Source organism: Nylanderia fulva, unplaced genomic scaffold (assembly GCF_048542155.1).
Source record: "Nylanderia fulva isolate GAGA-0341 unplaced genomic scaffold, ASM4854215v1 Scaffold7, whole genome shotgun sequence".
In the NCBI taxonomy this organism is placed as follows: domain Eukaryota; kingdom Metazoa; phylum Arthropoda; class Insecta; order Hymenoptera; family Formicidae; genus Nylanderia; species Nylanderia fulva.
In genome coordinates this window covers 5,631,745-5,655,571 of record NW_028190807.1, presented here as the reverse complement: position 1 = coordinate 5,655,571, position 23,827 = coordinate 5,631,745, and the positions used below count along the sequence as shown (strand labels likewise).

The window sequence follows — 23,827 nt, the reverse complement described above, 5'->3', positions numbered from 1 at the left end:
GGATTCATATATAATCGTGTCAAATTATATATGAAATTTATATATTTATATATATAAAGAAATATTTATTATATACATATATATTTTATATAATTATATATAAAAAAGCACTTTTATCTAATTATGTATGAACATATTTTATATATAATTTTGCGATTATATGTATAAAATTTTATATATTTCTATATAATTTTATATTGTTATTTTTAAAAATATTTTTTTCCGGGATTCGAACGTGGAATTTCAAGATCGGGAATAAAATCTAAGAATTAATTATTCATTTGCATCTGCAAACGCAGATAAAGAAATTCTACAAAAATTTGTATATTTATTAAATATTTATATCTTCTGTGTTTAAGTATTCGATTTGCTAAAATAATTTTAATTGCGCATGCGAAGCTTTCTCGTAACAACATTCATGTAAGACAGAGAACCATTTTATATATATAAAATACATATATACGTATACATATATACGTTTTCTATCAGATTTCTCCGAGGATAATGGAATTATTCGTAACAAAAATATAAACTTGCTCTTTCGTTTATTGTTATTTATCGTCGGTGAATTTAAACACCGCGCTCTATTGGGATATAAATTGAATTGTGATGTTATTTCCGATCTCTCTAAAGTGAAATTATATCCCGACCGTATTTATCCGTCGAACGGCCTAATGATTTTTCGACTTGTCCGATAAAGGAACGTAAATATTGATCGTAGAAAAGCTCAAACGCATAGATAAATCCCACGGTTGTTTTCTTCGAGAAAATCGGAGGCAGTGGCGTAAACAGGATAGCAAGGACGGTGGTGCCGTCATTGTTCGGAGAAATTTCTAAACGGAGAGATGAGGCGCGAGAGAGGAGACGAAATGGGGACGTAACTTTGCGCCCTGGGGTTTATTCGGTGAACAACACCGATCGTCATTAGTAGGGTTGTTGGATTAATCGCGTCGCGAGGGAAGCTAAATGCGACCCTGTCAACGACGCACACGCGGATCTTTCTAAAAATGAAGTGTCCCCTCATTGGGAACTTTGTACATCAATTTGTGTGCACGATATTGAATTATTAATAGCGTACAATTAATCAATATTGAGAGTTATTGTTAACAAATTGTATGCCATTATAACAAGCATTCTCTAAAACATAATCCTATAATTCCCCATTCATTCTCTCGAAGAACAAATATCTATTTCTGTTGCGAAGTAGATAATAAAACGGATTTTACTAGTAAAAAAATATGAATGTAACAATAACTTTTGTACATCGCAGATCGCGTGTCAAAAATTGAGGAGATATAATATAATTGATATAATTCTGTTTGTTCTCTTTTTTGAAGTTATGTATAAAAGTCGAATCTTTGTTTTATTCTTACTTCATCCGCAAATTCACAATCCTATTCTTAATTTTGTATAAAATTAATAATATCACTCTCTCTTTTATTTATGGCAGAAATTTCTCTTTAAGGATAATAGGAATATTTATATTATATAAAATGAATACTCTTTTCCATTTATTGTTCTTATTGTTTGAAAGCTCACGCTTTGCTCTGTTTAAAATCAATAATAGACATACTTTCGTAATTGACCGAAGAAGTAAAATCCCGCATGGTTCTCCGCGGCGAGTCAATAATTAAGGCTGGTTAAATTATACCCTATAGATAGAAAATCGATACGTATATCGTTTCTGGGCGACTCTAATTCCGCACGAAATAAAACGCGTCAGGCAAAGCTTGTGCGTCGCACAAAGCTCTCGGTTGCGTCGTTAGGCAGTGAGGATTAGGTAAAGAGAACCGTGATAAAAGAAAAACAATGACGAAGAAAAGTCAACAACTGAAAGGACGAAAAAGCGTCACGTATATTTAATGGAAGAGCACGATGATGATCCGGTAATTTTCGACCGCCTCCGCGCAACGTTGATGGTCCTCATCTCGTGACGCAAAACTTCGAAGTAACATCGAGATAACACGGTAAGGTAAATAGTAAATATTGCAAGCTATAATCATCGCATTAAATGAGAAATTATCGTTTTTCTTCTATAATCTTAACAGATAATTATAGGATAATTCCCTTGCAAAAAATTTCACTATAGTAGATTTTTATAGTGGATTTATAGTAGATTTTATAGCAGATTTTTTATAGTAGATTTTATAGTAGATTTGTAGTAGATTCTTTTAATAAATAATTTTGGTACGTATTACAAAATTCGTTCATATATTTACTTTGGCATAAAATTAGAAGCTCTGTTTAATTATAGGATAATTCCCTTGCAAAAAATTTCACTATAATAGATTTTTATAGTGGATTTATAGTAGATTTTATAGCAGATTTTTTATAGTAGATTTTATAGTAGATTTGTAGTAGATTATTTTAATAAATAATTTTGGTACGTATTACAAAATTCGTACATCTATTTACTTTACATAAAATTAGAAGCTCTGTTTAATACAAACTAATTATAATGATTTTTACGTGTATTCTTGTAGCCTAAGTTCTTACATATGCATAGATATGTGTATATATGCATACAACACGCGCGTCGTGCTCGTTTGACCTTCGCGAGCGACGTCTTCATTATCTTTTCCTCCAGCAAAGGAGCCTTTTCAAGCTTTAAACATCCATTGCTCTCTCGCGCGCTGTCCCAATTCCACCATCTTTGTATTCGGTGATGTGGCAGAGATTAGTTGCGCGACGTTGCATGAAAGATCGCGGAGCAAACCCCGCGATAAAGCTCGCCAGAGACCTCGTCGTCGACCCTGAGCGAAATTTAACACCCGTCCGCCAGACTGCCGACCTTTTTCTCCTCGTCATCACTAACGAGTCATTCAGCGTCCATCAAATCTCGATGGCCCTTCTCGCGCTTTTTTCCTCCCCAGTTATTTTTTTTTTCTCTCTCTCTCTCTCTCCGTTTTCATCCTATTTTCGAAACCATAACCCTGGCGGGAATCCAACGAGACCTTTCACCTTCCGTTTCTCCACGATATCGGCGTCCCTGGCATTTCGTCCACTTATGTTGACTATATTACATATATATATATTTTATCATGACGCGCAGGCTTGATCGGCTGACACGCACAAATCAAAATTAAACTTGAAATATATATAAGTATATATACATACGTATATACATATATACATATTACATGAGTATCCTCGGAATATCAAATTCTCCTCCATATTTTAGCATCATTAAGGAAAAAGCAGAGAAAATACTAGAGAGATACAAGGCACGTATTACGTTCCATTGTCCAAAACGATTGAAGCATCATTTTTATGAAAATATGGCAATTCAAGAAAATTTTACATTTTTAGATCAAATATAAAAATTTTACAGAAAAAAATCGAAGCTCGTTTGCGTGGTTGAATCTTTAATAACGAATCGTGCACGTCAATATCTTTATTATTTTTAAATTGCGAATTAATATCGGAATATTTCCTTTTATTTATTTTTATGTAAACAGGCTAAAATATGTTAAATCTTTATTCTTAAAAAACAAAGGGAAAAATATATCGCATAAATGATAATTTAAATGTCTCTCTTTGTTTTCATATTTAATAAACGCGTTGGTAGAAAACAGGTATTTAACAAGCTTTTCAAATGTCAACAGGAGTTTGTCCAAGTGTACAGTTAAGATTGTAAGTTTGTGCGTGAAAATGAGAGAGACATTAGATCTCTCATTTTAGAGAGATCTCTCATCTTAGGAAAAAAAATTCTTTTTATACTTTTATTCATTTATTCCTTTTCCAGTACCACTTGTATTACGAAGTGTTCTCGCTATATCGAATCTACTTTTATATTGCAGTACCGTCGCAAAGTAAGCTTCTTTGTTTTAATATTAAAAATAAAGAAAATATTTTGATATAATTTTGCAAGCAAGAATCAGCTTTTGCAAACTTTCGTAAAGGGAACGCTTCGTCGAACCTTTATCTGTGCTATCTATTGATTTCCGTAACGTGACAGAGAGCAATTCAATCCCGTTGCATTAATTTCGTATATTACGAAGAAAATTAGAATTGAAATTAAAATCGAATTACGGATAAACTGCGCGGATAATAAAAAGGGGAAAACAAAAACAGACTCGTAACAGCTAGATGACCTCGATGTTCCTGTTATTCGCGAAGCTCGCGCTTTAAATAAGGACAGTCAATCGTCGACAATCGTCCTAAAAAGGATCCCGAGAAACGGAAATGCAAAAACGCATCATTCGAATTCTCTCATTTCAATAAACTTTGTGAAAAGATTACACCTGATCGATCGCTTTAATTTTCATATATATTGTAGTGAATAGAGTTGTTTTTATACGCACTTTGAATCACGCAAATTCTTCTAGTTTCTGAAATATATCAGTCTTTAAAGTTTTATATTTTTCAATCTAAAAGTAATATACATGTTTTAAGTGTAATGCATGTAAATAATTCGATTATCAGCTTTAATAACTTTGACCTTTATCATGTTCAAAAATATTAGTACTCTCAGTATTATAATTGCATAATTTCACACATGTTTGCAATAATATTTTATTCAAAACGAGGATTACATATAAAGAAAAGTAAACTTACAAATGTGAAAAATGATGCATTTTAATGTTTTATTTTATTGTAAAATACAAGCGTAGGCAGGGAAGAGGCTTTATTTTCTCTCCTTGCACTTTTCCCTCACTCCAAAAAAATTTTAATTTAACTCAATCTCTAATTTTTATTTAAAAAATAGAAATCTAATTATTATTTAAAAAATAGAAATTAGTTTGCAGTAAAGTAAAACGAACAAAATACAATTTTTTTGTACGAAGGAACGAATGATAAACACTATATATATATGCAGGTATTTTACTTCCATGAATAACTTTCCAATAAATAAGAAACTCTGTATTAATTTATCTTTATCCTTAACAAATTTCAAAAACTTGTGTAGTCGTATGTCGAAAGCTGTCTAAGAACTCGCAGAAATAGATGGAATGTTGACAATAGTGTAACAGTCATAAACAAAAGATGTCAACAAAGAGGCATGAATAACACAAAATACGAAAAGCAGAATATAATCAGGAATAAAAATACAATATTTTAAAGTGTCATATTTCAGAAACTAGAAAAGTCCGTAACGTAAATCACAGTGTGCCTGATTCAAGACTCTCTATCCACTATAATGTATGTATATGAAAATTAAAGTGATTGGTGAGATGAAACCTTTTTGCAAGGTTTATCCTCATTTCGTGGGCATTTACATAAATACATGGATTTCGATGGCAAATTATGTCACATAGGTCTCACAACAGAAATTGGAGCTGATGTGTAAGATACAATGTCAAAACATCGTTGCATCGATCTATTTTCGTAAAGGAACGAGCAAGACGTTCATTATCTTAAAATCTTTGTGAGGATAAAAGTTTTAACTTGCAGATAACAATAATAATAATAATAATAATGAGAAAACAGATTATGCAACAGTGTTTAGCTGCGTATAATCTTTATTACATTTTATTCAAAATCGCTTCAAGAAAGAACACATGTTTTCGGTTAGCATATCAACATTGTTCGGAAAAGGATCAAGTACCATGTGACATCTGTATATATAGAGTGTTCAAGAAAAATGCATTTTCTCGTAACTGCTCGAACTATTTCAAATTTTCTAACGAATTCACAAATGATATTTTTCAGATACAACTTTAAGAAATCTGTAAATATCTAAAATATGTATAAAAGATTTTAAAAAATATATTAAAATATTTAAATAGTAAAAAAATATATTAACATTTAACAGAAAAATAAAATTTTAATCTCTTTATCAAAAATTTTAATTTTAATTTCTTTATCAAAATATCGAAAATTTTAATGCTTTGCCCAGTGATGGTTCCAATTAATTTTTTTACGGTTCGAAGAAAGATAAAAGTAGCAATCGCAACTTGAAGAATCTGTAGAGAAAAACATAGCACACCTTGTATAATACATCGATGTAATCCGATTTTACTTTGGAATAGTGGACATACGTTCCACGTATGTTGCATAATGAAACATGAAACGATTGTCAATTAGCATTGATAAGGGTTTAAACGTAATACCGGATGATTATAAGATACCAAGAGCGACGAAGAGAAATACAATATACTCATTAGCCGATATAAGTACAAAGAACATACCGATACTGCTTGTTCCGTCGACAATACCGAAACTAATTGAAAGTTCGTAATCCCCAAGATTTGCTTTTAATGTCCTATAGATGGTTTCTATTAGAATATATTTGTGGAATTTCTTTATAATATCAAAAAAAAAAAAATTGATTATATATAAATTTATTTTCCCCTCGCTCATATATTTCCCAATATTTTACGACATATTAAAAAGAAATTCCCATCGATATATCCCTCATAAGCGCGCGACCAAGATTTATTAAAGTCTAGAAACAATCCCCATATTGGTGAACGAAGAATTAACGTTTAAGAGACCATTACAAGGTATCTCTATACCCAATTATTATATCCCATATTATATATCCAATATGAAAGGGCATACACGTGTGTGAAGGAGTATCTCATTAATTTTGATACTCCATAATATCAATACTCGATGATATCGCGCAGTAACTGCGGCAATTGCACGAATATATATTCCAACAAAAATATCGTCGATCGCTGCTATCGCGCGCCGACTCGCTCAAGGGTTGAAAATCCAATCGTGCGCGTATACATTGATCGCATTAATAACGTTCATACGTGTATATATATTTGTTCTCGAAACACGCATTAGACCCAGGTGTTCGATATTATCGGAGAGGGTGGAGAGAAAGGGACGGTTTTTCCGCGCTCGTTAGTTTCCGCAAAAGCGCGCGCGGCTATAACAGCGAGAAAGGAAACGGGTCGATCGATCGAGCGCGGCATCATCGGCATATCGCCGCGCCGGCCGGCGCTCGCGAAATTCCGAAGCCGAAAATCTCTCATCAGGGGATGCTGCCTCTCTATGGCCTGCCTGCCTGCCTGCCTGTCCGGGATACACTCTCTCTCCGCCGGCCGCTATCGATCTTTCCCGGAGGGTTGAGAACGAGAGCGCGCGAGAGAGAGAAGACGTCTCTCTCCTCGGCGTCCCTGCCGCACGTGCGCGCACACATACAGCATATCGGAGATATATACATATACACACGGAGAGATGTACATACGCGCGCGCACAGCATCACCCACACCAGCTGTGGGGAAGATAAGCGCACACGCGCACATCGAGCGTGGTGCTGTACCTCTTATATACCACGAAGACGCGAAGGCACCACGAGAGAAGACAACTATATTCGCGAGTACGATAAAACGTCACGTGTCCCGGTACAGAGAGAAAGAGAGAGAGAGAGAGAGAGAGGTATATATTCGCGTGATAACGCGCTCTCTCGGGTTCGATGCGACGTGATAGTACACCCCAAGACGGTCGACGGACGTGGAGAAACCGTGGGAGGCTCGGACGCGTAGCCAGCCAGAACCAGCCAGCTAGCCAGCCGAGCTCCGCGCCGCGCCACTCTCCTCCTCGAATATACCCGCGTCCGCCTGACCCGAGAGGGAGACTCCAGTAAGCTCGGAGCTTTCAACCGGTCCGCATCATATCCCGCGCTTGATAACACCGCGGTCGCGTCTCGCGTCCCGGCGCGAAACGCAGCCGTCACGCGATTATAATATAGTACACCTGCGTGATCCTCTTTCGCGAAATTATCCTCTTCTCCGGACTTGTTCTGAAATTAGAATGAGAAAGCTCGAGTGGGGTCTCTTCAGGACACAATTTGCGGAGCTGGGGATCTTGCAACGTGACATTAACAAGACGGGGTGACTCCAGGGGGATGATTCCAAGATCTCGAAGAGATCGATTCTAGACGTCGGTCGCCAGCTGACCTGTGCAAAGATCCAAGACCTTCGTCTCTAGATATTTTTCTCTTATAGGCGAGCAATATTGTGATTCGATGACGGGAGAAGGATGAGAACGAAGAGGAGCAGTTCGCGAGGAAGATGCGCCGACGATCGCGCGAGAGATCGGAGCGATTCTACGATAAATAACTCATCGTGGAGAGAAGGAGCGAGGGTAGGGCTTTTCTATTTGTGAGGCCGACGACGTGGGGACGATCGAAGCCGCGTGCGGAGGAGGCGATGATCTCGCTCCCGGAAGCGCTCGGAGATCTTCTCGTTTAGAGTTCACAGCGATCACGCGCGATCGCGACGATCTGCCTTTGATGGAGGATAAAAGGGGATTTTTCAATCAGCTGATCAGTTTCGCACGTAATACGCTTAAAAGGAAATTAATTGACAGAGCGAAGGAGCGAAGATTAAAATTTAATTAATTTCGGAAAATAATGCAATAAGTAGGTGGCTTTAAGGGAAGATCGCGATTTGGCGAACGACATCGGATCGAGATGGAGAACACGCCGTAACGCGGATATAATATATCGAACGTTGCGACGAACTTGAACGTGAAAAAAAAAAAAAAAAATACGCGAGTCACACGAGTATATGCGTCTGCGTGTTCGCACGACGGCGTTTCGCGTCTCCGAATTTCGCTAAACGGTGAGACGGTCGCGCTTTCAATTCGGTCGATCGCGATTCAATGCCTTCGGCAACGAGAGGAAAACGTTACGAAAATACAGTACTTCCACACGCTTGCCAAGAGAGGAATATCGACGCGACTACAGGAATATATGCTTGCTATAAGAGGAAATTTCAAATAAAAATGAAACAAGTGCGCGACTTTTGTGCGACATTCCATGTGCGTTCGATGACGCTTATTTAAAAAATTAATTAATTAATTAATTAATAGTGAGTTGAATTTTTCCCCGGAAAATGGTCACGGTCCGCTGAAATATAATGTCCCTTCGACGAAGGACTCGCGATTGTATGTGAAGAGGAACGAGCTTTCACGTGCAACGGGAAACCACGAGTGACATTTTGCAGGAGTGATGGCTATTTCGGGCCAGACACGCGGGTGTACTGCATTTATAAGACGATCCTCACGAACGGTTTACCGCAGGTGAGCGATGCAGGTGTCTGTGTTTGCGTTTTGCGGTCGAGTTGGCGTATTTACTCTCGGTATTATGTAAGTAAGCAATCAAACTCGCGTCCCAGAGGAATTGATTCTCGCAAGTCCTTCAATGCATATTAAATGTATAGAAAAAATATATGTTAGATATCTCAAAATTATTACATATTTTATATTTATACATATATGTATATATATTTTTTTTTATTTACATTTATATTTCTTGCAAATTAATTTGAAAAAATTAACCAATAGCCCTTTCAAATATAATGATATCGACGATATATAAAAAAATATATTATATCGGAATAAACATATTATGAGGTACATTGTAACATGTAATCCGCTAATAGCTTTCGAGAGTTATAAGTTATAAAGGGCTTTTATTAGATCAAACTTTATGACGCAAATAAGCCGCGAAACGTGCACTATTTGTCATTTAAATATAATTTTAAGAGAAATATCTATATATACATATATTGCATATAAAAATATGTATTTTTGTTTGGTTTTTTTTTTTTTTCAAAAAAATTGAGTTAAATCGTAATATAAATTTAAAGCGCGTTCAAATATACTACGTGTTTTAAATATCATAATGGCTTATTTATCGAAATGGCTTATTTATATATATCAAAGTGTAACTCGATTTCATGCGACGCATTTCATAAGAAAAAAAAATAATCGAGGTGCTTGAATATAATAACAAATTCCATATATATATATACGTATATATATATATGCATTGAGTTCATACATACGCATGTCGCTATGACATTCCAATTATCCGCAGTCTCGGTTCCAATTTAGCGGCTAAAATGTCGGAGTTATGAGAGCGAGAGATGCGCGCGGGAAGGATAATCATCGACAGGAAACGTATTAACAAGGGACTTAATGCGAAGCGGTTATTCTCGTTGAGAATTGCAGACGACGACAGCAGCGGCGGCGGCGGCTGGGCGGCTTCTTCATGAATATTGAATCGCATAATTTCATAATTCAGTGATTAGACGTGGATTTCCCCGGTGGGTCGTTGCCTTCGATCCCCCCCGCGAGAAAGAGAAAGGTGAAAGAGAACGAAAACACGCGAGAGAAAGAATTAAGAAGATGCTCGATATCATATGCGAATTGCACAAGTCGCAAAAGACCGATTAAACATGAAATTCGTACGAGAAACTCGCCCTCGATTCTTGAAATCCCTATAGACCACACATTGGCATATCATAACAATTTTTTATATATAATTATATATAAATAATTGTATAATATATTATATACATATATAATCGTAAAATTATATGTGAAATACGTCGATTTTTATATATAATTATATAAATTTATATATAAATTATAAGGGTTCATATATAATCATGTCAAATTATATATATTTATATATGTATATGAAGAAATATTTATTTATTATATGTATATATATATATATAATAAAGCACTTTTATCTAATTATGTATGGACATATTTCATATATAATTTTGCGATTATATATACATATAATTTTATATTGTTATATATAAAAATTGTTTTCCCGGCAAAGCCTTCTGAAACGTTTCTTTCAACAGTTGTATAAAATTTGATTATACCTGACGGATTATTCGAGACGAATGAGAAGTCGCGAATTATATACGATAGCGTTAAATTATTGTATGTTATGATCAAACGCAAAGCGATAATATGGAAAATTGAATTCTCTACGTATTATCACTGCGTATACATATTCATATATTAAAAATCGATATGAATTGTTGAGAAGAGCATTCGTCTATAAATAAAGTAGCAGCTTTGCGCTACACAACAATAACAATCATGTGGTTGGTGGTCGCGTATAATGTAGCGAATTGTTTATCAAAGTTAATTTAAATTACGTTACTCGATATGTTTCTATATTTACTGATAAATCACAAAGAAACAAAGAATAATACGACATCATCAAGTAGACTATATATTGTGGATATAAAATATTCAAAGGAAGATATTTTGCGTTACAAAGAAACTATGAACTTTTTTTTCAGATTCGAATTTTTTCAGATTCAAATTTTCGGGACTCGCAAAGATAACACCGGAAAACGATGAGATGTGAAGCCTTTTCATTCGCACGGCTCTCGCGGCAGACATAACTGAACGTTCCTATTGCGCTCGATGCACGTTACATTAAGCTCAAGGTGATATGGAAGCGGAAGACGAAGTGGATGACGAGTTGTCGGAGGCTGCCGACACGGAAGTAATTAAACAAATTGCATTAATGCTTTTGTCGTCATAACCGTACAATTGAGTTTAGATAATGCTTCAATAAATCGAGAATATTTTGTGATCAGAGCCTGAATATTTTAACAAATGATTAAAATTATTAAAAGAAAATGTATTAAGGATAAAAATGTTTGAGTATCGTTTTAAATACTTTGAACAATTAGCCTAAAAATATAAATAAATATTACTATTTATTTTTTAAGAATTATGTAAATCTGTATGATGTACAACAAGCTCACTTTAATATGTAAAAATTCTCCAAAATTACACATGTTAAAATAATATCCAAATAATTAAAAAAAATAAAGAGAATTAATTCGGAAAATAGCTTTAAAATTGTTTCTTTGAAAAGTATATTATGAAACTACAGGTTTTGCTCGCGTAACAACAGAGTCAATATTGAGTGCAATTTTTATATATTTTTCATTTCATATCGCAAAATAATTTGAAATATGTTACAGATTAAAAATAAATTTTATATCGCGTAGGAACAAATAATTTCTTTTACAGGCGTTATAATACCTTTTACAGGCGAATCACAACAACAATCTCGAGAATTTCGAGACGATGAAGATCTCTACAAAACCGGTGTCCGAGAGGACACCGGAGAAAAACGACTGTCTTTTAGTGCGCTCGTCCAATCCCGAACAATCGGAAAACGTCGATTCCGTCGACGATAGTCCCGGAAAGTTAAAAACGTCCGCGCGACCAAAATCAAAAGTATCTCTAAGTACAAGCACAAAGACTGACGTAAAGGAGGCTGAAATTGTCAAGCTGTGCAGAAGCAAGAAAGTCAGCTGTCAGGACACCATACACGAGTACGATGAGGACGACAACCTCACTATGGATAGAGTTGGAAGGTAATCAACTTATATATTAACTTAGCTTGTCTTCCCTCCTCAAGAATGGCAATATTATTCAATTAATTATTTCTAATAAAAAAGAATTTTAAAAATAAATGTTGTCAAAATATTAACGTAAGTTTTATCAACACATATTAGGTTTCTCACAGATTATTTTTAATGGTTTTACTCTTTTAAATTATTTATGAAATATGTAACTCATATGTTTCATTATTTTAAAATATTGTAAAAATATAGATATGATATATCACAGAAATATTTAATATTTAACTTTTATATGTGGATGAATTTGCATATATAAAATTTCACGAAGAGTACTCTAGTTTGACAAATCTTTATTACTTTTTTATATATTTATAATATCATATTATCTCATTAATATAGCATATTATATAAGCAAGATTAATGAAGATTTGTCAAACTTGAATACTTTCAGATTTTATGTATGCAAATTCGTCGAAAACTTCCATATTTCACACACATTACGAAATGACATTTTTCAATTACAAAGGTACCTGGAGGCGAATCCCGCTCTAGTCGAAACGTGGATGCGGGAGAAAGCGAGCCTTCAGCTTCGGCAAAGATTACAAAACACGTATATGCTGCAACCGATAACACCAAGCGCGCCGCGCGTGCAGCAAGAGGAGAGTCTTCTCAATCGGGGCAAACGCAACAGCGTTACCTCCGATCTCTTTCAAACATGGTTGGCCTCGAGTTCACCTGCGAAGCGCAGCAGGAGTCCCAACAGGTAATCCGTGTAATAATGATAAGATAATATATCACAATATTATCTCACATCTTCATGTTACACTATTAAATTGCTGCACGTGTATATTAAAATAAATACTTCCATAATGGGTCTCTATATATTTTTTCATATATATATTTTTTAATGAATTATAATCGACATTTAATATTATAAAAATTGTTTTCGGATCTCCATAATACAAGACACGCTTTACAATGATTTAAATCACGTATTACGTATCTTTTATAGAACTCATACGTCGATGAAGGGTCGTCGCGAGGAGCTTGGCAAGCTGGACGAGAGCGATTTGTTTATGGAACTAATAAGGGACGTGGCGAACGAGCTGGACATAAATATCCTCTGTCATAAGATTTTGGTGAATGTCGGCCTACTCACTCATGCCGATCGCGGCAGTTTATTCCTGGCTAAGGGACCCCTGGACGAGCGATACCTCGTGGCAAAACTGTTTGACGTCAGACAGGACACAGAGCTGGAGGAAGCCATTCAACGGGCGAAGAACGAGGAGATCAAAATACCGTTCGGAGTCGGTATCGCCGGTTACGTGGCGCATACCAAGGAAATTATCAACATTAAGGATGCTTATAAGGTCTCTCGCATCTCCGAATTACTAAATTCTTCTTCGGCAACAATGATTACGAGCGATAAAAAAGAATCGCGATTAAGCTCTCTGAATAATTCCATCTAATGGCCGATTAATCGATAATGAGTCCTACGCCTTCGACGTTGAGATTAAAATATGAATATTTCTGTTCACATTTCACATAGGATCCGAGATTCAACAGCGCCATCGACATGCGAACCGGATATAAAACGACGTTGATCCTATCGATGCCGATCTGTAATTACGAAGGCGACGTCATCGGAGTCGCTCAAATCATCAACAAGACAAACGGCAGCAACGAATTCACCGACAGAGACGTCGAGGTGTTTCAAAGGTAAGGCAACAGAGGCGAGATTCGTGTAGAAAATACATAATCGCATTTGTAATTATAATTAAGTATCAGACGCTTAAGCCCTCGTTCGGAGCAAAAGCATTAACTGATTGCATAAGTGATGTAAGGCCAGTTGACAAGAACTATGTTGTAATTGCCGGGTATATACGCAATTATAATGGGCGCCGTGCACGATCAATGTGTTTATTAATACGATCGCGCATCTAATTTTACCCAACATATATCGATTGTCGTAGATACCTCACGTTCTGCGGTATCGGCATACAGAACGCGCAATTATTCGAGCTGTCCGTGCAGGAATACCGGCGCAATCAGATACTTCTCAATCTGGCGAGAAACATATTCGAGGAGCAAAACAATCTCGAGTGTCTTGTCACGAAGATCATGACCGAGGCGAAGGAGCTCCTCAAGTGCGAAAGATGCGCCGTTTATTTGCTCGACTTGGATTGCGGCGAAGCAGTAAGTGTGCTTTCTGTTTGTGAGATAGATTTTAAACCCTTGCGCGATATGTGGAATATATACGGCGTCGTTGAACCGAGATGGTGAAGTAAATCTAGAGAATGATTCTCGAAACCATCTATATGCAGGGTTAGCATAAACAGAGTGTCCAGCAGATTCGATGAAAATAATTCCCTTTTTCAGATTTTCCAAAACCAGAAATTAATGTTTTCCCTGACTTTTTAGTATTATTTTTTCCAAATATATAATTTGCACATATTTATACGATAAATCAATTAAATGTTAAACAATGAAAAGGTTCGAAGTTAAAACAAAAATTTAAATCAATTATACAATCTGCATTATGTACGATAATCGAAACAAACATGTCACTATAAACTATTTAAATAATCACCTTTTTTATTTGAAATAAAATAACACGATAAAAATATAAATTAACGAACACGCTGCAGATGAATCGATTTTTAACAATACAAAAAATTAGCGTGCTGGGAGTTAAAGAAAAGTTTATATTTATTTAATAAAAAATTTCAAATTATTGAGACAAATGTAGAATAATGTGAAAAAATTCAGATAAATAGTATTTCCTGACTCTTCACTGACAATTCCAGATTTATAAAATTCCCTGACGATACCCGGTTTTCCAGATTTCCCTGACCGCTGATAAATGATTCATCAGCAGACACCCTAATAATTGATTCATCGGGTTTCAAAACACTTTTTATGTAGAAGTATACATCTTTTCATGCGTATCACCCATCTTTGTAAGTCTTATACTTCTAAATAAAAAGTAAGTATTATGAGAAGTTTTGAAACTCGATGAATACATGTATGCTAACCCTCGATTTATGCTAACCCTGTATATATATGTATCGGAAAAAATAGACGTACGTTCAATTAGTTGGATATGTTAATATTCGATTAACTAAACGCTGCTATTAAGAGCACAATAAGAGATGCTAAGTTTCGCGTTCTAGGGGCATCTCGAGAAAATCGTCGAGCGGCCCGGGAAATCGGTGCAAGAGAGCAGAAAGCCGTTGTCGAGAAGAGAGGTGAGTGGCACCGTCACGTGTTACTCGAATTCGTAAGTCTGATGATCTTTTTCTCTTTCCTGGCGGCTCAGAGCAACAACATCGACATGGAGGACATTTTTCAACAACACGTAAGTGATCAAATTAATTTTACAAAGAGATACACGTGAATAAAAATCAAAATGTGCGCAGTTATTTTTCAGCATTCCCGATGAAATGACCGTATTTCACCCGTACTTGCGTGACGTTAATCAAATTAATTTAAAAATTGAACCTTTCCAATAACAGGAAAATCTATAAATTATTTTTTTCTAGAGAATATCTTCAAGCTTTTAATTTTATCTTGTTAAATATGACTTGTTAAGCTTTAAAACATATTCCCATCAAGCTCTTAAAAATAACACTATTTGAAAATAACGTTGACGGGATATAAAAATGAAAGCGACAAAAAAATATTGTTAAATATTTTTTTTATATAAGATGCAATTATATTATTCTTATTTTTCTCAGACATCGACCGAAGGCACCAAATTCACTATGGTCTTCGAGATGGAGAACGAAACGCAAGAGGCCCGAGTCTATCGACCAAGCAACAACGACCTATCGAGTCCCTTGGGACAGATCGCGAGATACGTCGCCGCGACGGGGCAGATTCTCAATATTGGTGACGTCGCCACGTGGTTGAAGAAAGACGTAACGGAGAGCGGGAGGAAACCCATTAGGAGTATCCTGTGCATGCCGATCGTTAACGGACAGAGAATCGTCATCGGAGTTGCTCAATTGATCAACAAGGTCTGAATTGATAATCTACTTCGCAATTTATAAATAATACTTGGTAATAATCTTGAATAATCTATATAATCTGTTGTTGATAATTTGCATGCATCAAGATACTTTGCATTTATAATCCTTAATAATCTGTTAATATAATCTGCACTCTATGTTACGCAATTATTATGTTCCTGATTTTTTAAAATAATATATGGCTTGAGTGTGCAAATCGCTAAGTATCAAACGATAATTTATTGCGCATATACGTATATATTTCCATATTTTTGCGCGCATGTGCAATTAAAATTATATAAAAACAGTTTTTAAGGCAATTTATTCATACTAGTAATATTACTATTATCGAATAGATTTCTCTAAAAAAACATTCATCTCATTTCAAAAATGACATAAATATATAATATCATACATGTAGAGAATTTTCTTTTAGAATTTACCCTGAAAATCATGGTAATCGTGGGACAATATGATATTGAAGAATTTTATAAGAGTTTCTCTGATTAATATTTACCATAATAAAAAATATTAATATGTATACTTAGCAAATTTTATTTTAGTAAAATTAATAGTATACGTATTTTATATCTTATTGTGATAGATATTAATATTTTTATTGCAGTCCCACAATTACTATGATTTTCAAAATATAAATTCTAAGAGAAAATTTTCTGTGTACATGGTAAGAGAATTGTCGCACGAGTGTCTAATTATTAATGATGTAAAAAATTGTTTGCAGGATAACGGCACGTCTTTCACCGATTCGGATGTGTCGATATTCGAGGCGTTCGCCATCTTCTGCGGTCTCGGCATTCATAATACACAAATGTACGAGTCCGCGTGCAAGCTGATGGCGAAGCAAAAGGTGGCCCTCGAGTGTCTGAGTTATCACGCGACCGCCAACAACGATGACGCCCTGCGACTTGTCTCCGACACTATACCGTCCGCAGAAATATATAATCTCTACAGTTTCACGTTCATCGACTTTGATCTCACCGACGACGACACGTGTCGCGCCACCATCAGAATGTTCAAACAGTGCGATCTCATACAGAAGTTTCACATACCATACGACGTCTTATGCAGATGGATTCTTAGTGTGAAGAAAAATTATAGGTGAAAATATCATTTCATTCTTGTTTTTCATCTCGTAGATTTTTCCTTGTCTTTTGATTACGTTCGTCATGCTAAATTTGATTTTATCAAAACAATGTTTTTAAAGGTACTAAATGCATTAATGCAAATTTAAAAAAAAAGAAAACAAGTAGTGACAAAAAATAATAATATAAGTAAATGTTGCAACTTGTAAAAAATAAAGACACGAAAAAAAAACTTCAATTAAATTTGAAAAAAAACAAGCTGCATTAAGTCAAAGAATATCTTAAAAGAATAGTAAAGATCGTAAGATAGAAAAAATAGTAAAGATAATAGAAAAAAAATAATTTTTAATAATAAAATAAATGTTTTCAAAGACCGATTGTTTCACAATCGCTCGCTTCATATTTACGAAAATAAAATCTAATTAAACATCTCAACATTATTTGATCGAATTGGACACAAATTCAAATGCACGATTTTAAATAAAATTGTGAGAGTAGAAATGATATTTTTGACAGGCCAGTAAAGTATCACAATTGGCGGCACGCGCTAAACGTCGCGCAGACAATGTTCGCGATGCTGAAGACGGGCAAGATGGAGCAATTCATGACCGATCTGGAAATTCTCGGCCTTCTGGTCGCCTGTCTCTGTCACGATCTGGACCATCGCGGTACCAACAACGCATTCCAGACGAAAACGGAATCGCCATTGGCGATTCTGTACTCGACTAGCACGATGGAACACCATCACTTCGATCAGTGCGTCATGATCCTGAATTCGGACAGCAACAATATCTTTCAGAGTTTGTCTATGGAGGACTACAGACGCGTAATGAAGGTCGTAGAAAGCGCTATCCTATCAACCGATCTGGCGATGTATTTCAAGAAGAGGAATCGTTTCATGGAAGTGATCGACGAGGGTGAATTCGATTGGCAGAGCGAGGAGAAGAAAGAGCGTAAGATAATTTTATATTTAATTTACGAGGTACGATCAAAAAGTTCGTGCAATTTTTGTTTATTTGAAAAAGTATCTTTTCATTCATCTATATTAATTGAGAATATAAAATGAACATAAAAGAGTAGAATCTCACTCTTTTGGAGAAAAATTCCACTCTTTTGGAATGAGATTGTTCAGTTTTCACTCCAAGAAATTTAGAGAGTAGACGAATAAAGACATATTTTTTCAAATAAACCAAAATTGCAGCAACTTTTTGATCCCACCTCGTATTCCAAAATCTTTCGTCGTCTGAAAATACGACTAATTAATCCTGACTGTTCCTTTGCAGTACTATGCGGCATGATGATGACAGCGTGCGACGTGAGCGCGATAGCGAAGCCCTGGGACGTGCAGCATCGCGTCGCGAAGCTGGTTGCCGACGAGTTCTTCGACCAAGGCGATCTAGAGCGTTTACAGCTCAATCAGCAACCGGTGGCGATGATGGACCGCGAGAGACGGGATGAATTACCGCAGATGCAGGTCGGCTTCATCGATGTCATTTGCCTGCCGCTCTACAAGGTCCTGGCGGAGACGTTCCCGTGGATATTACCGCTTTACGAAGGTACCATGGAGAACCGGAAGCACTGGCAGGACTTGGCGGAGAAGGTCGAGATGGGACTGACGTGGATCGATCGCGACACAATCGAGGAACCGGTGGAGGAATTTGTCTCTTACGAACCCAGGGATATCGAATTCACGGTAACGACACTGAACTGCGCTCACCCCGACAAAAGGGAACAAGTGCCGGAGAAGTCGACGCTCGGTAGATTCGCTTCATTGAGGAAGAGCGGGCGTACTCTGAGCAAAGGAGTCCGACATCGCATCAGCAGATCTCTCTACGCTAGAAGTAGCTCGGAGGACGCCGGTAAATCGAAAGCTTTGCTTCCGGAAAGAAAGAATCGGAACAAACTGTGCCTGCTCATTTGACGGCTAACTTCAACGACGCTCGAAAGTATTCCCGAATGATGCCATGTTAATGGCCGATGATATGTATTCCCAAAGACATATTTCAATACACGTCGCAGCTTCCAGATTGTGGAAAATGATATCTGTCGGTGCGACTGTTTGGAAGAAATTTGACAGATACTCTATGGATTAATGTGACTATCCTTGAGAAAAAAGCTTTAGAATGAACTTCTTAGAAATTGCTTTTAAGGGGATAAGACTATCTGCTCCAATAACGCAATCGAATTACTCTCGATGAGTGAATAATGCCGAAAAAATTGTTTTAAAAAATGTTTAAGCTACTTTTGTAGTAGCGAGATATATTTATGGGAAATGAATCCTTTTCAAAAACTTGCAAAAAAGAAAAGAATATAAATATAAAAGAATGTCGATATCTGCAAAGTTGTCATTTACTTTACTTATATTTTTGCAATTTAAAATAATCGTTTAATAAATTTAAAATTGATCAATATAAAAAAAATTTTTTAAAAAGAGAGAAAACAAGTAATGACAAAAAATAATGATGTAAATGTTGCAACTTGTAAAAATTAAAAACACGAGAAAAGAGGCTTTAATTAAATTTGAAAAAAACAAACTGTATCACGTCAAAAAATATCTCAAAAGAATAGTAAAGGCCAAAAAATAAATAAGAAAATTTAAATTTCTTATCAGAAAAGAATATTCTAATTTTTTAAAGATCAATTGTTTCACAATCGCTCGCTTCATATTTACGAAAATAAAAACTAATTAAACATCTTGATATTATTTGATCGAATTGGACACAAATTCAAATAATCGAAGAAAAGCTGGGCATATAATAATACGAAAATAACACGAAAAAGAGACAAGATTATATAACAAGAGGGACAAATGCAAATTGACGTAATTATATGAGGAAGGAAATATATATTCTGAAAAAGTATCTTATATTGACTTTAACTTCTTCGCTATGCCTTTGTCAGATGACGAATCAAAATCTGCAGTAATAATATTAATGACGAAAAAAAAGAAGACAGAAGAGAGACGAGAAGAATATCCGAAGTGATATCTTACGCAAAAAAAAAACCGGATCTTGAGAGAAGACTGTTGTCCGTAGATCTTAAGGCGATAATACATAGACACGGTATTACGTAAATATGTACATTTAGTCGATGGCTAGATAGTTAGAGAACTTGACGGTCGGTCGTTGCACCTCACAACGACATTGCTCATAATCGCAATTCCGTAGAGCGCGAGGGAGTGTGCTATGTGTATGCATGTGAAAACGTTGGACGTCGTCGGATAATGATAACACGATGATGACGAAGAATTCAATTTTGACAATCTTTTTGTATCACATCTCGATGATATTCTAGGCTATATGTATTATTCGGCGGGCGAAGGGATCGATGACGTGATGCTTTGCAGATCAAGGACGTGCAAAGTCGGACTCGCGGACACGCTGCTCCACGATATGCAATTCAAATTACTAACGAGTGCAATTTTTAATGCTTGTGTTATTCGGATCTCTCCTTGCAAAGCGATCTCCGCGATAATGAAGATGAGAATTAAAAATTGATACAGTTAAATAAAAAAAAAATGAATTTCTTAATTTGAATTGAATTTGGTGTTCTTCAATATTTTAGCAGTGTTTCAAGTAAATAAATTTAAAATATTTTAAATTCTACACATAAAAAAGTCTTAAGTAAAAATGCGTTAAAATATTTTAAATTCTGCAAGTAGCAAAAAGCATTTCGCGTTTACAATTTTGTAAACACAGAATCCGAAGTAAGTAGAGAATTAAAGTGTTTAAAAATCGTGTAGATAAAGAATTTTAACTCTAACAATAAGCGCAAAAATTTCAACGATTTTAAATATTTTGTAAGAATATAAAGAATATATATTTTAAAAAAAAGAGTAAAGCACACACAAATTACGCGCAACATTTTCAATTTCGTATGTGAGAAAATAAAAAATTCCATCTTGCGAGAAAGAATTCTTCTTTTATGGAACTTACAGCTAGCTTGAATATAGTTGCGAACACGATCGCATAAATATTCATCATCAAATCTCGTCACACACACACACACACATATATATATATATATATATATATATGTATGTACATAACGAATCATATATATGGGTACATAGCAAGAGGCGGCACTTTGGTATCGCGGTTAATCAGCGCTCGTAAACGGAGGCAATGATAGGATTAAATCGTACATGCATGCACGCATGCACATATAATCCGTGACGCAAGCATGAACGCGAGTCCACCGCGATTATTTCCAGTTCGAGTTTTGTACATTGACCCTTCGAAAGATCGCGACAAACGCGAATATTACGTTCACTCATTCATTAGCATTTCCGTTTATTCGGCCGTTTACACATATATGGACATACCGATCGGAAGATAACTCCGATCTCAAGGCAATATTTCAGTACGCCGTAAATTTTTTCTCTCTTTTTTTATTTATTCAAATTATCGCATCGATTAAATTAAAGGTCAGATATCTTGAATGGAAAATTTGCGCGCACAAAATCGGTGTTATTTCCTAACAGAATTTCTCAAGCGCATTGCGTTTTTGGATGTGAGTCTGAGAGTTAAGCAACATGAGAGTGAGACTGGTTTCTAGTCTTTTGATATAGCTGCGAATCAATATGCCTATCAGAAATTGTTGCACACGGTCAAATAAAATCTGGATGTGCTCAAACAGCCGCTCAAATGTGCCGCATTATTTTACCCTTTCAAAATTACTATTTAAGCCCTTTTATCAAATTTAAAAACAAATTTTTAAACATGATTCTTCAAAATATGATTCTTAGAAAAATGTAATTCTTATAAATTTATTATTTTTATTTAAATCTTGTTTTAAGCAAAATTAGATATTATTCGAAAATTATTATGTTTATAGAAACGTATTATTTTAATATAAAAACTTTAATATGACATAATCAGACAAAATATCGTTAAAAAATTTATTTTAGGAATATTAATTTGTCTCTATCATTATTTTAATTAAAAAATTCAATATTACAATCTGAAGAAAATATCGTTAAAACTCATTGTAAAAAATTGTCAATTTTTTTCCTATAATTAAGTATTATAATTTATGAACCTCATAAGAGCTTAGATCTTGATTTGTTTATTAGGCACTAAAAGTAAAATATTATCCAAAATTCCTATCAAATATTTTTTTTCCTCTCCTTTACAGAGGAAAGATATCACTTTGATATCACCGATTATCGGTAATTAATGAGTATTGATGCAAGTTTGCCACGCAAAGTATAAATTTAATGCATCCATCACAATTCACGGCTTCATTGCCGACATGAAAGATACATAATTATAACACTTACTTGGTGATGACACTTACTTAGTGACGATACAAGGTGCAGTCATTGCACTTTCACCATGTATTTCGGCAAATGGAAGATTCGAAGACGAGAGATTTCAGCGAATCTTGATGAACTCCACAAAGGATGAACACAGGAACAGATCTCGATGCTGAAATAAAAAAATATATATATGATAATAATTTCAAGCGACACTTGGTGTCCGACTTTATAAAAAACATTCACAATAATATAATTTTTCTCTTTCAAACAGTAATAATCGCGAAGAAAAATATAGGACGAATTGAAGACGACTATTTTGCAATTGATTCTTTAGAATCTATAGATTCTATAGAATTCTATAGAATCTATAGATTCTATAGAATTCTATAGAAAACTCAATATTGCAATTCTTGGATATTAATGAGTCAATACTTCGATCGCGATAATGACACAAAGTAATGAATCATTTGAAAAAATATAATCGTTGCTGCTTATTATGAAAAATCTTACCTAATAATAATTTTGTTGCGTCTTGGCGGGAAAATGGCGCGATGAAGTGATATGTGACATCGAAGCAATATTCGCCAATGTACGAGATCACGATACTATATTGACGAGTAATAGCGATCGTACGTAATATTCATATGACAAACGCCTCATCAAACACTCCCGATAATTCTTCGCGCGCGAGATTCACTTGTAAATAACAACAATTGCGGAAAACATGCAGATCTTCGTTGCGATACGCCGTGCCCGTTCCGTGACTGACTACGATTTGAAGTCCGTCGAGAATAAATGATGCTTGCGATTCTCGAAGTATCGAAGGGAGATGCGAGACTACGATGTTCAGATGAGAGGGCGTAGTGCACGGTAAATTTTTACGCGGGCTTTTTAAATGTTGTTGTCGGTACGATACCTTCATAGACTACACATGTACATGTATAGTTACAAATTTTGTGTGTGTGTGTGTGTGTGTATACCTATATAATTTGTAATTATATGTATAAATTACATATTATTAATAAATATATAATTTATAAATGAACATATATAAATATAAATATATATAAATATATCAATTTATAAATAAATATATAAATAAATATATAAATATGGAGAATATATATATATATATATATATATATATGTGTGTGTGTGTATAATTTCCATATTTATATGCCTATATAATTAGACAAAATAATGAATCATTCGAAAAAATATAATCACTGCAGCTTATTGTGAAAAACCTTACCTAATAATGATCCAAGTAGTTTCTATGTGTCTTGGTAAGAACATAGCGCGATGAAATGATATGTGAGATCAAAGCGATTAGCCGATTTACCGTTTGCGATATTATAC

General features: G+C 35.0%; 1 protein-coding gene across 6 annotated transcripts; it reads left to right on the top strand.

Annotated features, from left to right (window-relative positions):
* The first annotated feature begins 7,243 nt into the window (after positions 1-7,243).
* Pde6 (phosphodiesterase 6) lies at positions 7,244-21,845 on the top strand. 6 transcript variants are annotated; one of them, XM_085488575.1, is made up of 14 exons: positions 7,244-7,790; positions 7,905-8,982; positions 11,013-11,221; positions 11,779-12,107; positions 12,622-12,858; positions 13,108-13,465; positions 13,645-13,814; positions 14,069-14,291; positions 15,269-15,343; positions 15,415-15,453; positions 15,833-16,114; positions 16,848-17,224; positions 17,725-18,161; positions 18,492-21,845. In XM_085488575.1, the coding sequence occupies exons 3-14, from the start codon at positions 11,168-11,170 to the stop codon at positions 19,127-19,129; spliced, it is 3,219 nt and encodes a 1,072-aa protein (XP_085344701.1). In that variant the 5' UTR covers positions 7,244-7,790; positions 7,905-8,982; positions 11,013-11,167; the 3' UTR covers positions 19,130-21,845. The 6 variants fall into 6 exon arrangements, with proteins under 6 accessions (XP_085344701.1, XP_085344697.1, XP_029171462.1 ...); XM_085488571.1 differs by having other exon boundaries at positions 7,244-8,982; positions 11,029-11,221; XM_029315629.2 differs by having other exon boundaries at positions 7,244-8,982.
* The last annotated feature ends 1,982 nt before the right edge of the window (positions 21,846-23,827 follow it).

Bases quoted from the DNA above. Each gene is read 5' to 3' on its own strand.
- Pde6 (XM_085488575.1), top strand. From the start codon at position 11,168: ATGGAAGCGGAAGACGAAGTGGATGACGAGTTGTCGGAGGCTGCCGAC. The intron at 13,815-14,068 runs GTAAGGCAACAG...CGATTGTCGTAG, and splicing joins GACGTCGAGGTGTTTCAAAG to ATACCTCACGTTCTGCGGTA. The intron at 18,162-18,491 runs GTAAGATAATTT...GTTCCTTTGCAG, and splicing joins GAGCGAGGAGAAGAAAGAGC to TACTATGCGGCATGATGATG.